The following is a 14290-nucleotide window of genomic DNA, read 5'->3' as shown; positions in this document are numbered from 1 at the left end:
CAGAGGGGAGATACTCCCCAAAAGGTCACTGCTCTCATGCTATAGCTGGCTTCTGCCCAGTGCTGGTGATTTTTTACCATTCTCAGTTGTCCTCTTCCAGACTAATTTAATGAAGAGAACGTTCTTGCTTTGCTGATGGGGTGCTGTGATTTTATTTCCTGCCATGCTATTTTGTCTTGATCATGTTTCTCAGACAATATGCTGCTGAGCTTCTGCAGGGTTAGGAAGATGGTCCTGGTAGAGTGGGAATGCAGCAAGAAAAGTTGGGGAATTTAATGGTTTCATCCTCCTAGTATTTGTATCTGTGGATGTCTGTCTTGATGGTAAAAACTGTGTTTCAGCAAGGTTTCTGTTCAGATAGAGAAAAATTACACCCCTTCATTTCTTTCCATATTCTCCCAAAATGTCTGTATGTTGTATAATGTTATATCTCCTATCTTAATTGGAACATATTTTTATATAAAGACACCAAATTGTGGGAAGTAAAGTTGTCTCATACAAGTCTCTTCACGCAACTCCTCTGCAACAGGGGGGTTGTTTGGGTGGGGTTTTTTTTGTTTTGTTTGTTTGTTTGGGGTTTTGGGGGTTTTTCTTCATTTTTTTTGGTTGTTTGGGGGGTTTTGGTTGGGTTTTGTGGGGGGCTTTTTTGGGGTTTGGGGGGTTTTTTTTGGTCCCGTGGAAAGAAAATAACACTTTATGCCACATTTATTCCTGAATTACTGAGTCAACATTTCCTCCCCCACCCGTGGCAGCTGTCACCCCATGTCTGGGGAATGCTCCTGCAAGCCAGGCTGGTCTGGGCTGTACTGCAACGAGACGTGTTCCCCGGGCTTCTTCGGCGAGTCGTGTCAGCAGATCTGCAGCTGCCAGAACGGGGCTGACTGCGACAGCGTCACTGGGAAGTGCACCTGTGCCCCTGGATTTAAGGTAGAAGAGGTCTCACTTTCACACTTCCACGGTTTTCGGCCCCAGTTGTGCAACAGATTCTCCAGGGTGCCGCCTCGTCCGCGATGGAAGGGGAGGCGGGGTGTTTGGGTAGCACTGCTTGTGCTGCAGGAGCCTGAAAAATCAGCATTTCTGGTGGGTTCTCACTGCTAAAATGAAGGTATTTTTAGAAGGAGAAGTTACTTGCTTTTATGAGATGTTGGTAAGGATGAGGGCGTGCTGTTGAGGTGTAAGTAAAGGCAGGAGTGATAGGTTTCAGTCATCAACTCCTCGTGCTCCATCCACAGAAACTCCAGCCAAAAGCACTTCTTTTTATACTTCAGGACAGATTATTCTGCAACTTTTACACACATTTGCTGTTACATGTGCTTTGGATGCTAATCTAACATTTTACAGTATGACTGTTCTTGTGAAAGTAATAACTGAAAACGTCAGCCAAATTAGCTCTTAAAAATATTTTACATACCCACACAATTTACCATTAGACTGCTTTCTTACTGTGCTTTGACTTCACAAAGAGCTTCTTTATTACTGTCTACTGATCCACCTGATCTAACCAGGTGCTATGGGACCTGAGCTCTCAGAGCAAATCAAAGAAAACTAATACTTAAAAAGACTTCAAAATATTTCAAAAGCATGAAGGTGTTCCTCTCTCCTAAATTAAAAAATAATTTAGTGACAGACTAGGACATGCGTGGGCTGTATTTTTTCTGGCTTTTGTATCACTTGAGCCAGTTGTGTTGTCTGAGCCTCCTCAGTTGGTTTTTACACTCTATTTTTTTGACTGATCCACCTGATCTAACCAGGTGCTATGGGACCTGAGCTCTCAGAGCAAATCACAGAAAACTAATACTTACTTAAAAAGATTTAAAAATAGTTCAAAAGCATGAAGGTGTCCCTCTCTCCTAAATTAATTTAGTGACAGCCTAGGATATGCATGGGCTGTAGTTTTCCTAGTTTTTGTATCACTTGAGTCAGTTGTATTGTCTGAGCCTCCTCAGCTGGTTTTTGGACTCTATTTTTTTATAATTCAGGGTGCATCTTGTGGTACCCCTTGTCTCCCTGGGACATATGGAGTCAACTGCTCCTCTGTGTGCAGCTGCAAAAACGGGGCCACCTGTTCCCCTGTGGATGGCTCTTGTGCCTGCAAAGCAGGTAAGTGGCTCCTCAGATGGATTTCATTTCCCTGTAACCACAGAGTGAAATTGGGTTTTTGCAGCAGAGAAGAGGAAACTTAATGAGAATCAGACACTTGATGTTTCTGCTGCTCTGGGAGGTGAAAACAAGGAGAGAAAACTTGTTCTCTGCTCTGTGAGGAGGTCTGTGGGGTGTACCCTTTATCTGATTCAGTCAGCATTCCTCATCAAAATCATGCAGAATCCCAGAAGGGTTTTGCTGGAATTACATAACTTTTCTATTATTATTTTAATGAATTGTTTTCATTAACTTTTAATAATTTGGTTTTAATTAATCATAGCCAATATGTTGACTGTAAGCAGTGTGTTAGTTTTGAATCACTTTCAGCCACAATTTAGCAAAGTTTGTCATAAGCAGCTGTTGTGGGAAAACTTGGGAAAAGTTACTGAAACTTCAAGTTTTCCTTAGCTAATTTTGATATGCTTCAATGAACAAAGCATGGGGGAGGGATAGAAAGAGAGGTGTTGTTTAAAATGAATACAAGAAGTGCAGAATTTATGGGCTACAAAGACATTTTGCAGAAACCTGAAGATGAGGAATACAACAAGATAACAAAGACTCCATGTATGGATGTTGGAAACTCCCTACCCATGGAAAAGATAATAAAAAGAGTAAAAAATACAGACTAATTAGCCTGAGAAGTGAGGAATCAATTACCAATAGAGGATAGAGTGCTACGTAATGAAAGATAATTATATCATTTAGAACGAATGAATAATAATTTCTTTGTCTGCTAAAAATGGATAAATAAGTGAAAAAGTTTTGTGTCTGCATCTGTGTGGAGGCCAGAATTTTGTCAGCCACACACACAGACAGAGACCCTGACCAGGAACAAACTAATGCCTGACTTGCTGACACAGAAGAGACACTGTTAGGGGGCTTTATTTATACCAAGGATTTTGGAGGATTTGGTAACAGTTTGGGTTGAAAGGAACCTTAAAGATCATTTTGTTCCACCCCATAATAATTTCGGACACTTTCCCCTGTGCCAGCTGCTCCAGCCCCAGTGTCCAGCCTGGCCTTGGGCACTGCCAGGGATCCAGGGGCAGCCCCAGCTGCTCTGGGCACCCTGTGCCAGCCCTGCCCACCCTGCCAGGGAACAATTCCCATTCCCAAGATCCCATCTAAACAGAGTTTGCTAGACAGATAGTCACTAAATTTTTCAGGGACTGGCACTGTTAAATCAGTTATGCAGCAAATGTGGAACTTCTACTCTTTTCCAGAGACAGTATGGTTAATTTAACCCTGTTCAGCTTGGTACTGCAAAGCACCTGTGTTGTGAGGATGAAAATATTCCTTGGGCACTGCAGAATCCTAACTTCCTGTACCCCATGCAGTTTTAATCATAATACAGTGAAAGAGGGCAGCAGAAAGTAAAATCAAACTGAACCTAGGTGCTTGTCACGTAAACAAAGGAAGATGATAAATCCTGGGAAATCAGTTGAGGGACAGTGTCTCAATTTCCTAGTCAAATTACAGAAAATCTTTTTTTTCCTGAAATGACCCCTAAATTTGAAGTTATCAATGAAGCACGAGGCAGCCTGATTTCTGTGCATGTGTTTTGCACAGCCCATTGATCAGTCTCAGTGCAGAATTATTTTTCCCTCCACTTACTGTAAACAAGGTACAAAATTAGAAACTTGGCCTGTGTCACTGGTGATGGCAATATGTGACTGACTGCCTCACACTGTTCCTCTTGAATCCAATGGATGATCACATTTTAAAAAATCTATTCACATCCCAGTCTATCCAGCCTGCAAACCATTGCTGTCAGGCATGGTCAGTGGTGAATGCTGAATTTTAGAGCTATTTTCCATTACATTCCTTTTTGTATTTGGAGAGAAGTACAGAAACCATCTAAAAGGTCTTCTGTGTTTCCTCAGAGGATCCAGTTTATGCAATACTTTTATTTTTTCTCTTTTTTTGTTTGGTTAGATACATGTTAAAACCGTATTACAGGACTGTCTGAGTTGAATGCTGGTGGAACAATTAAGAAAGCAGCAGCCTGAGCCTAGGGAAAATATTCCTAATTATTTTCAGGATACACCTTAACACTCTCACTGTAGTTTAGAGCTTCTCAGTGAAATGTCAAGGTGTCTCTATTTCCATTTCAGATATTCCATCAGTCTCTTTTGCTCCTTGGCACCCATCTGCAGATGTGTGCTGTGCACAGATGTTACAAGGTGCCCTTCAACACCTTTGTTCCAACCTGGACAGGCCCTCAGCTGAAGCAGCTGATAAATCCTGCAGTGAATTTTACCCCGGCATTGCCCATCTCAGAGACACTAAACATCCTCTGAGAGGAATGGGGGGAAAAGCTGGTTGATTTCTGACTTTAATCCCTTTTATTTTCGGCAGGTTGGCACGGTGTGGATTGCTCCATAAATTGCCCCAGTGGCACGTGGGGACTGGGCTGTAACCTGACCTGCCAGTGTCTCAATGGAGGGGCTTGCAATGCTCTGGATGGAACCTGTACCTGTGCCCCAGGATGGAGGGGAGAGAAATGTGAGCTCCCTTGCCAGGTACTTCAATAATTCCACTGAACTTTGTGGTTTTGCAGGAGAATATTGGTCAGGGAGGGGCATCTTTCATTTTTTGTCTCCATGGGGATGAGTCCCTGTGGAGCACACAGGATGGGGTGCAGGGTTAGGGGCAGGCACTAAAAATTATTCTAACAACAGGGAGGGGCATCTTTCATTTTTTGTCTCCATGGGGATGAGTCCCTCTGGAGCACACAGGGTGGGGTGCAGGCACTAAAAATTATTCTAACATTTCTTCATCAAATGCTATCAAACTGCTAGTGTTCAGCTACTTTTAAGTGTAAATAATGAGAGAAAAATACAAAAAATACACCCCAAATCAAATAATCACATTTTCATTTTTTTCCCTTATGTCAGTGTTACAATATGAATAAAGAATTTTTATTCCTTCTCAACCAAAAGTGAGAAGCTACTCTTGCCACCCAGTTCCATGACAGGTCTTTGCTTTTCTGCTGGGGCTTTGGCTCCAACTCTCTCCCAGACTTTGGAAAATCAGAAATCATTGTGAGGACAGTGGCATGCTCCTTATCAGTTCTGTTCAATCTTGTAAGCTGCAGCTTTGGGGAAATAAAATACGTAAATTCAAATACATAATTTCAGAGGTTTTTAAATTCCAGGTGGATTTGTTTTATTTTGTAACTGTTTGCTTTCAGTTGTATTTTATACATTGAAAAGAAAAAGATAAATATTTTATGAAAAGTGGGTTTTTGCAGGGTCCACTGTTTTCAGTGATGGACATCAACTTTCTGGAAAACGTTCAACAAAACTAATAATTACAATAAACTGCTCTCTGCCCTTCTTTTCCCTTCCCCTGTCAGTTGTTAACTTTTGCAATATATCTGCAGAGCAGGTTGTTGGTTTGATATAACTGCAAAGGAATCACCTAAAGTAAACACACACCCTGTAAATATCACATTTAAGCTTCTTTCAATTTGGACAAGCTCTACTGAGCAATGACATGATGGGAGTAGCTGAGCTACAGCAGAAAACTGGAAATCACCTCAATTTCAATGAAATTTCTTTCTGCTGAACTGCACTAGGAGCACTCAGGAGTGATTTCTTGGGTCTTTGCTTTTGGTTTTAAGATGAAGCACTCCTGTAGTGAGTAAAGTAGCAAAGAAAATGGAATATATTCTGGAAAGCTGATGGCAGTGCCACCTGTGCAGTGTTTCCAGCAATGCATCTCCATCAGAAGACTGATTTTTCTGTTTCCTCAGGCAGCTTTGTTTATCACTTAGTGCCTGATTCTGAAGGGTGATGAGACCTCCCAAGCTGCATTAGCTCTTCCAAAACTGGCATTTAAAAAAGATATGTATAATTTCAGAGCAATTGCATCACTATCCCAAACTTAGTAAAATAATCTTAAAAGTATTTCTGTATCAGGTAGTTCAGCATGCCCAAGCTCTTCCTCTTCCTCTCTCCATCTGAATAAAACAATGTCCATAAGCATTTACCTATTTGAAATGCAAATTCTACTTCAAAATTCCAGAGCAGGGGAATAAACAGAAATTGTTTATTCAAATAATAATAAATATAATAATTTATTTAAAAATAGTTCAAATACTTCCAGTTGTCTGAAATGTTTTTCATGTCTGGGCAGAGACTTTATTTAGATCAGTGTATTTCAATTTGTTTCAGTAACTTCAGAACATTATTATCACTGCTCAGATTGTTGTTCAAGATTTGAACTGCAGTTTGGACTTCAGTCCAAGTACATAGCAGGCTAAAAATACTGCTTTTCAACAGTATATTTGAGGATTTCCTTTCATTCCAAATCTGATTATATGCAAAGGAAATGCTTAATCTTTTATTTCTCGGTATATAAAAATGTATTGTTGAGATGAGTGAAAGGCTCCTTACACCGAAGTAATGCAAGATTTTGTTCTACTTTAGGCTTGAAAGACTGGCATTTGAATAGCTAAATCCTGTGGCACTCAGTTGGAATGTATGCATGAACATCAAGGAACAGCAGATTAATTTTCATATAGGTTTTATTCACATTTTTAATGTGACTGACACCAATTTTTAGCCTTGAATGTAAATTATTGGGGTTTAAACCGGACATAGTTTTTTTCCTTTTTTGCCTCTGCTTTGGGTAACCCTGAAGTATTACTGTAAATTATACTGGCCTTTTTTCCATGCTCTTTTTTTTTTAAATTTGGTTCTGCCACTTTTTATTCAATATCACTTGACTGTTATACTTTTCCTTGTTTAGAGATTGTAAAAAATCTGCTCTTCTCAGTTTCTTGGGTTGATTTTGTGTGAAATCATCCACAAATGTGTGTGCCAGCTTCTATGGAAGCAGCAGGAAAAGCAAATTCACATGTTTAGATAAATAATAAATTCACCAACAGGGTGATTCGACTTGTGACTTTAATCTCATGCTGGTTCAAAAAATATTGCATAGGTAAAAATAAAAGTTTTGTTTTGTGCACTGTTCCACAGCCAAAGATTATCTCTTGTTGATGGAGCATATCTTGTACTGCAGAGAGAAATATTTTTAATCAAGAGAAATGTTTCTAATCAAAAGAAAGTGACAGTTTGCTTTATTTATGCAGTGAACCTCACACTGAAGGTATCTTGTAATTTAATGGTTTTCACTCATTTTCTTTAAAATTATGCCTCTGTGTGATACCCACTTTGACCCATAAGCAGAGATCTCAGAGTTTGATGCAGAAGGGAGACTTAATTGCTTTAGTCTGGAATTTTTCAAGAGGGCATAATTCATTCTTTATCTTCCCCTTCCTAACGAAAGAACGAAAGTGTGGGATGCTGACACGTTCCATACGCCACAAGCATTTTACATTAATAATAGCCTGGAGATTCAGGAGAGATCTGTGGCTGCTCTCTGAGGCTGGGCTGACCCTAACTTGTCTCTCCCCTTAGTCCCAGCTGCCATCACCTCCAGGCTGTTGTGTTTTTTTGTTGCCACAGGATGGTACCTACGGCCTGGACTGCGCCGAGCGCTGCGACTGCAGCCACGCGGACGGCTGCCACCCCACCACGGGCTACTGCCGCTGCCTCCCGGGATGGTCAGGTACAGGAGACACCCTTGGGGAGCACAAAAACAGAGCTTCCACCCCAGTGGGACTTGGTGTTGTGGGCAAAGGAAGAGTTGGTGGGGTTGGAAGGACAAAGAGCCCCTGTTCTGTGGCCGCTGTGTCCCTCCTGCGGCTCACGGGTGGGGAGGCTTCCCAGTATGGGAATGGAAATTTTAAAGCTTGGGCACCTCCACTGCACAATTCCTTACAAAAGTGGTGATCAGCTGCAAATATCCAAGGTTGTTCTGGCAGTTTTTGGGTAAAGCATCATGTACAGGAACTCAGGAAGCTTCATTCAGGCAGCCAAGAGGATGAACCATTGTCCTAACTTGTCAGCCTCCTAACTTGTCTCAAACCAAGACAACTCTGTTGCCATTTCAGTGTCTCAATCTTTTTTAACTTTCTCTGCAGATATTTCGTCCTGTACAAAAATTCTCTCACTACTTTTTGTTTGTTTTTTTTTAAGGACTATGTCATTTCAGTCATTCACCACAATTTGTGTTGGGCACTGTTGTTGCACCCTCTTGCTAGTAGAGAGCAAGATTTTTTGAAAACCTGGTGGAACTGTGCAGAAAGACAGCTATCATGAAATGTTCCCTTTATCTCTAGGAGGGAGTTTTAGGTCTCACAAGGATTTGTAAGCTTTAAATTTGGAAGAGCTCTTTGATCTTCTGTAAAGTTTAATTAACACTGTAGGTTTGCCTCCTCTTGCAGCATTCCAGCTGCCTCTCTGTGATGCTGCAATGTTGCAAGGATCACACAGGTTTCACATCACCTGTCTGTGTGGGCTCCTTCCATTTAATAATGAGGAACCAGCATGAAAAACATACCTTAAATGAGCAAAGCATGTTTGTTCTCTGAAAATCAGTGATTTGTGTTTTGTGATTTTAGACATATTCCACTCTTCTATAAACTAATGTTTAGCCTGAGTGACTTGTAGGTTCATGATAGAATTGTTTTCTTTTTTTTGTATGGTGCTTCTAGAGAAAGTAGGTGGAGGTGAGCTTGTAATCTCCTCAGATAGGTACAGTCTTACTATTGGTTTTTTTCCCAAATCTTTATTTTTGTATGCTCTCTCTTCCTAGCTCTGTGGATGGATTGCCAGCATCTTGTTTGAAGTACATAATACTTGGTGTCTACAATCCAGGTTGATTAACTGTAGCTGATTACAGCTTACAGTTTTTTCTAATTTTTTTCTGTTCAGATGAACATGACTTTTATGATTATAGGGTGTAGGAAGAAGAAATCTGTAGGGGACACAGATACAGAGGCACAAAGAGTTCCTGCTTTATTCTGGAATACCAAACCTCTCTGTTGTTTACTCATTTTTTCTGTTTATTATCTCTTTGATAAGGCCTGTCTCACCATTTCCTCTCAGTGTGAGTGAGAGGAGCTTTAAGAGCCTGCACTCACCTAAACCTGAGGCAGCACTTTTTCAGTTCAATTCTCTTCCCACAAACTGCAGTGTGACTTTGCCATCAGCCACTCAGATGCCTCAAGAGTGCAAAAAATAGTAGAAGGTACCTGAGTGAATTATGAAAAAATACTATTAGCCTTATACCAGCTACTGCTGTTTTTCCTGACACTACTTCATGTTTATTTTGGTATGATGCTAATGTCCTCAACTTTCAGGTAGTTTTCAGGTAATTGTGTGTGTGTGTTTGGAAACATTTCCACATTTACATTTGAATCTTCTCAAAATGTGATCTATGAATTACTAAATGTATTAATCAAAGAATACCCCCCTAAAAGCATGTGAAGAGTTGCTGATGTTAATGGTGCAGGTAGGTAGAGCTGTTCACAAGTCCTAAAGGCACAGCCTGAAATACATCCTGTGAGTCTTCCAAAATTGAGACAGACCAATCAGGGTCAGAATGTGTTAATGAAGGATCCAGGTTAAAACAGGCAGTTTTGAAAGGCCAGATTAAAAATCTAGCAGCATGTTTTATAACAGGTTACAAAAATTACATAGCCAGTGTGATATAACTAACCCAGGGTGTGACAGAAGCTTCAAGTGCAGCACACGCCTTGACTGTGCTTGGATTCAGGTATGGGAAAGGATAATATATCAGTAATATAGATTATATAATATATAATAAGATAAAGACATAATATAGTAATTTTGTGAAGTCTTCGCCTTTGTTCTTAAAAGGAAAAATACTTCACAAGAAAGAGACTTGAGGCCTAATTATTGATAAAATGGAACCCTCCATCCCTGGATGATGTCACCAGCACAGCATGTGTGTGACAGACTAGTTTTGACATGTTGGTGAAGTCTAGACACACTTTACAACATCCACAGCATAGCTCACTTTATAACTCAGTGTCTGGAAAAATCCTCCTCCCACACTTCGCATGTCAGAGCAATACCCAGAGAGGAATCCAGGCTTTGTGCAGATGCTTATATTTGGAATGATTAAAAAAAAAACAGGGAGTACTTCAGGAAAGGGCTCTCAAATAGCTGTGCTGTAACAGTGCATTGCAGGAATAGCAGGAGATTGTAGGATTAAGGAGGGAGGTTGTGCACAGAGTTGTGTGGAGAAGCAGGTGGAGGATGTGTGGAAAATGCAGGAGCTTCTAAAATGAAAGAAATTATGTGGCTTGGCTTTTTTTTTTTTTGGTGTTGGATTTGTGAAACTAACCATCACACGTACTAGTTTTGGGTGGGTAATGCTCCCTACCTAGTTGAAAAACAAAGAGAGGGAAAACCAGATTTTGGATCAGTTTAATGCTTATCTAACCCAAATGAAGAATTAGTTGTTTAAAACTATTGGTGTTAAACCAGTTTTAAAAATATATACATTTTGAGGAAGCTTAAAAATGTGAACTTGTGAGTATTTTTTGGTTTTAAGCACAAACAAATCCATGATGCCAAGGTGAACTTCCCAAATGTTTTGATGCCATCAGAATAACACAGACTTTCCAAGAAGGTACTTCAAACACAGCATTTCCCTCAGCCCTGTGAACAGAACAGTTATCTGCACTCTGAAACAGGGAGTTTCATCAGAGGGAACAGTTTATGTAACTTTTCAGAAGCAAGAGAAGGAGTGACACAGTTGTCCCACAAGGCTGGGGAGCAGGAAACTCTGCGTGGGGAGGGTGGGTCAGTGACCTCGGGGTGTGAGGGAGCTCTGGGCTGCTGACGTGGGCACGAGGGCTTGGCCTCAGCCTCCAGACAGAGCTGCAGCTCCCCACCGGGTCAATAGTGAGATGCTCTGAGGTTTAGTTTTATTAATTAGTTTTTAGTTTGTTTTTGAGCATGCCCAGGGTGTTCTCTTTTTCCTTAGTAGGTTCTGCTTAGTAGTAAAAGTTCAGTTTTCATTACTGTGTTAAAAGAGTGAAGAAATAGTTAAAATTAACTTTCATCAGATCTGTTTTTATTTGGTGTTGCTGGTTTCAGTTTGGGTTGTGTTTCAAGCTAAACAAAAGCAACTTAGGTTTACAGGACCTCTGTTAGAAATCCTGTGCTCTTTTATAGTTTGCAAAATGTTTTCCCTCTGCAGCAGCTTAATTCTGTTTAGGGAAGGAGGAGTTAAGAGTGATGTTTTTTTCCTGGCAGTCTGACCATTCCGTCACGTTCCAGGAGCCACATGACAGGATGGCACAAATGAGAAACATCCGCCCACACAGAGGATGATGTCTGCCCCAAACTCCCTCATCCCTTGACATTTTCACTGTGTCTTATAAATAACTTCTTTTTCATTTGGAGGGAAAAATTCTTCTTCATTTCTTAGTAGCCAGAGAATGGAAAAGAGCAAGAACTGTAAAAATAGAAAACAGAAGAAACACACAGAAAAGATACTCTCCTGATGGTAATTCTCCTATTAAATTATACCAAAACTTTGGTATAGTATAAAGGTACATCTAGCAGTTCTCTCAACAAGCAACCAAGCAAGCACCATGATAGTTTCATCCCTTAATCTTATCTGTTCTGCAAGCAGCTGTCAAAATAATTTTCCCCCAGATTTCCTGAAAGATTAGGGAACTCCTATTCTTGCAAACAGAGGTTTCGCATTAAAGCATTAATCAATTAAAATTAAGTAAAGCAATATGATTAATTAATTAATTAGAATGGCAAAAGCTTTTTCCCTCCAGACAGTTTATCAGTGTAATTGCAGTGATGTGGGTGTTGCTGATCACACATCACTGCTCTGCTTCCCCTGGTGCAGCTCTGCTGTACCTTTGCGTTTGCGAGGAGATGTCGCGTCAGGGTGGCGCGACATTTGTTACTCTCAAAATCGATTTGAAGGCTATGTGATGCCAGGGATTATGAAATACCACCAGTCTGCTATCTATACCAAAACAATGGCAGTGGTTTGTGGAAAAGACAGATGCAGTAATACCAGCCCACATTTCACCAGCGGGCAGAGGCGTTCACCCACAGGCTGCAGCAGGAGGGGTGTCGGTGACTTTTTCTGTGCTGGACACCTGCTGGCATTACTCAGCTCACCCATCACCAGATGTGTTGCTTCTGTGTCCTTCCATGTGCCTCTGACAGTATTTCTGAGAGGCACATTTGTTGCTGGATTATAAAGGGGAGGTCTGCCATCTGACACCCACCCTGCTGGTGGAAACGCCCAGGTCTGCTGGGAGGCTGCAGCTCTGCCTTCACCCTCAGCTTTCCATGAGTATGCAATTTTCCCTATCCTACAAAGCAAAAAAACCACAATTGGAAGGGTTCTGTCATGGGTCTTGCTCACCTCTGGAGCAAAAATGAGCTGCTGCTGTAGCACCAGTGCACCCAAGCCAAGATTCTCTTGTAAAAACATAGTTTACCCTCTACTCCCACCAGTTCTGCCTGGCCTGCTGAAGGATGAGGCCCCATTGTGAGGAATACTCACTAAGCTGCAAAATGAAATTATATCTGAGCACTCTCTTATGATAAATGACAAATCTGGTTTTCAAACTTGGGGAGAGGAGTTCTCCAATAAGAGGTTTTGGCTCCACCCTACATCTGGATTTCACTGTGTCTATACCTCTGTTCCCTCTGCACTGTGGTGGATCTTCATGTGGAAGAAATACCACTCTTTTAGAAAAAAAAATAGCTTTAAACCAGTGATTAGGTGTACCTGTTTTCTGCCTAAAGAAGAAGTTATAAAAGGGAGAAGTCTTATTTGCTGGTTGCTACCTAGGGATTGATAGATAAAAAGAAAGGCACTTCAGGAGTGGACAGCAGTATGTAGCAGGAGTCCTTCAGAAGGATACTGCAGGTATATCAAAAGGGATTCTAGCACTAAAATCGGCAGATAAGGATGTCTGCCTTCAAACTCAGATGTCTTTGCTGACAGTCTTTCTAGCTAGCTTCCTACTAAAATTTCCACCCATGTCTCTCCTGTTGCTGCAGGGAAGCAGCTGAAATCTGAACTGCTACAGAAAAATCTCTGATCCTCTCATTAGCTCCTCAATTTGGGAAATTTAAATTAATTCCTCTGGCTACCTTCAGCAGTGGAGTAAGGTACCACCCTCCCTCAAAGACAGTGAGGGTACTTAAAAATAGTGCCTGTGACATTTTTCACCACCTCCCTTTCTTCGGGCTGCTCATTGTTTGACACAGAAATTAGGAATGTAATTTTCACTATCAGAAGTTGCAGCTGTCTTTAATAGAAATGTTGGTTTTTCTAAAATATGAAGGGCAAGGTCTTGGACCATAATAAGAAAGCATAATTAGTTTTAATGACACCAAGATTCCTCCAGCCTTTGAAGGTCTTGTTCCTTCTTTAGTTTGGGCTGCTGCATATCCAGTTTTGCACTGACACATGGGAAGTGTACCAGTATAGAAATAGTTTTTAATGCTGAGAGGTTATACTGGAAAGTTCCATGTGTGTTAACATAAATTGCACAGCAAATACATGTTCTTTACAAAAAAAAAATATTCTTCTTAAAGTTTGCCTAACCTTTTATCAGACTAATGGAAACGTAATAAAATGTAAAACAGCACTTACTCCAATTTGCCTGGGAAGATAGTAAGAAATAATTGGTAAATTTTTTTCAAATGCTAAAACAATTCAGCTTTGTGTTGATCTGACTTGGGTGGATCACTGAGTCTCAACTTAAAAATACAGCATGGGGAGAGTGCAAATACTCTGCTAGCATGGGCAGGAGGAGTGGTACCCCTGAAGAATTCTTCACTTCATTCATGCAATTACGAATGCTGGGGGAATGCTGATTTGGATGTGAGGCCCCCAGCATAAAGCACTGGGCATTAAATGCACGAGCATTTCTTCAGAGCAGCTTAGCTGAAGTTTATCATGACCATTCAGCTATTGCCTAGCAACTTGTGAAGGCCATCAAAGAGCTCTTTGTCCATAGCTCTGGCAAAAACATTTTCTTGCAGATACCCTTATCAGTATCAGAACCAACATGAAAACTTAATAAAAACAATTTTATTGTGTAAGAGATTAATACTTGCACGAAACTGTGGCAACCATCAACCAGTTGGTAACACTGTTGTAAAAAGCTGAGTCTAATCTTGCTTTGCAAGTTCTAGTAAAAATGCTTCTTTTTCCTGAATAATTTCTGGCTTTTCTATCAAAGCATGGCTTTCTTTGCCAAGATTTCATAAAAAGC

The 14290-nt window shown here is 40.7% G+C and overlaps 1 protein-coding gene across 2 annotated transcripts in view; it reads left to right on the top strand.

Moving 5' to 3' along the window:
- The window catches only part of MEGF10 (multiple EGF like domains 10), an 86371-nt gene that overhangs the window by 50054 nt on the left and 22027 nt on the right, over window positions 1-14290 (top strand). For both annotated transcript variants that reach the window (XM_039710253.1, XM_039710252.1), the window contains 4 exons: window positions 753-927; window positions 1980-2100; window positions 4501-4664; window positions 7617-7719. In XM_039710253.1, coding sequence (XP_039566187.1) covers window positions 753-927; window positions 1980-2100; window positions 4501-4664; window positions 7617-7719 — 563 coding nt within the window. The remainder of the gene's footprint in view (window positions 1-752; window positions 928-1979; window positions 2101-4500; window positions 4665-7616; window positions 7720-14290) is intronic.

This window comes from Passer montanus, unplaced genomic scaffold (assembly GCF_014805655.1).
Source record: "Passer montanus isolate IOZ18808 unplaced genomic scaffold, ASM1480565v1 scaffold228, whole genome shotgun sequence".
Lineage (NCBI taxonomy): Eukaryota > Metazoa > Chordata > Aves > Passeriformes > Passeridae > Passer > Passer montanus.
This window is presented reverse-complemented; position numbering and strand designations above follow the sequence as displayed.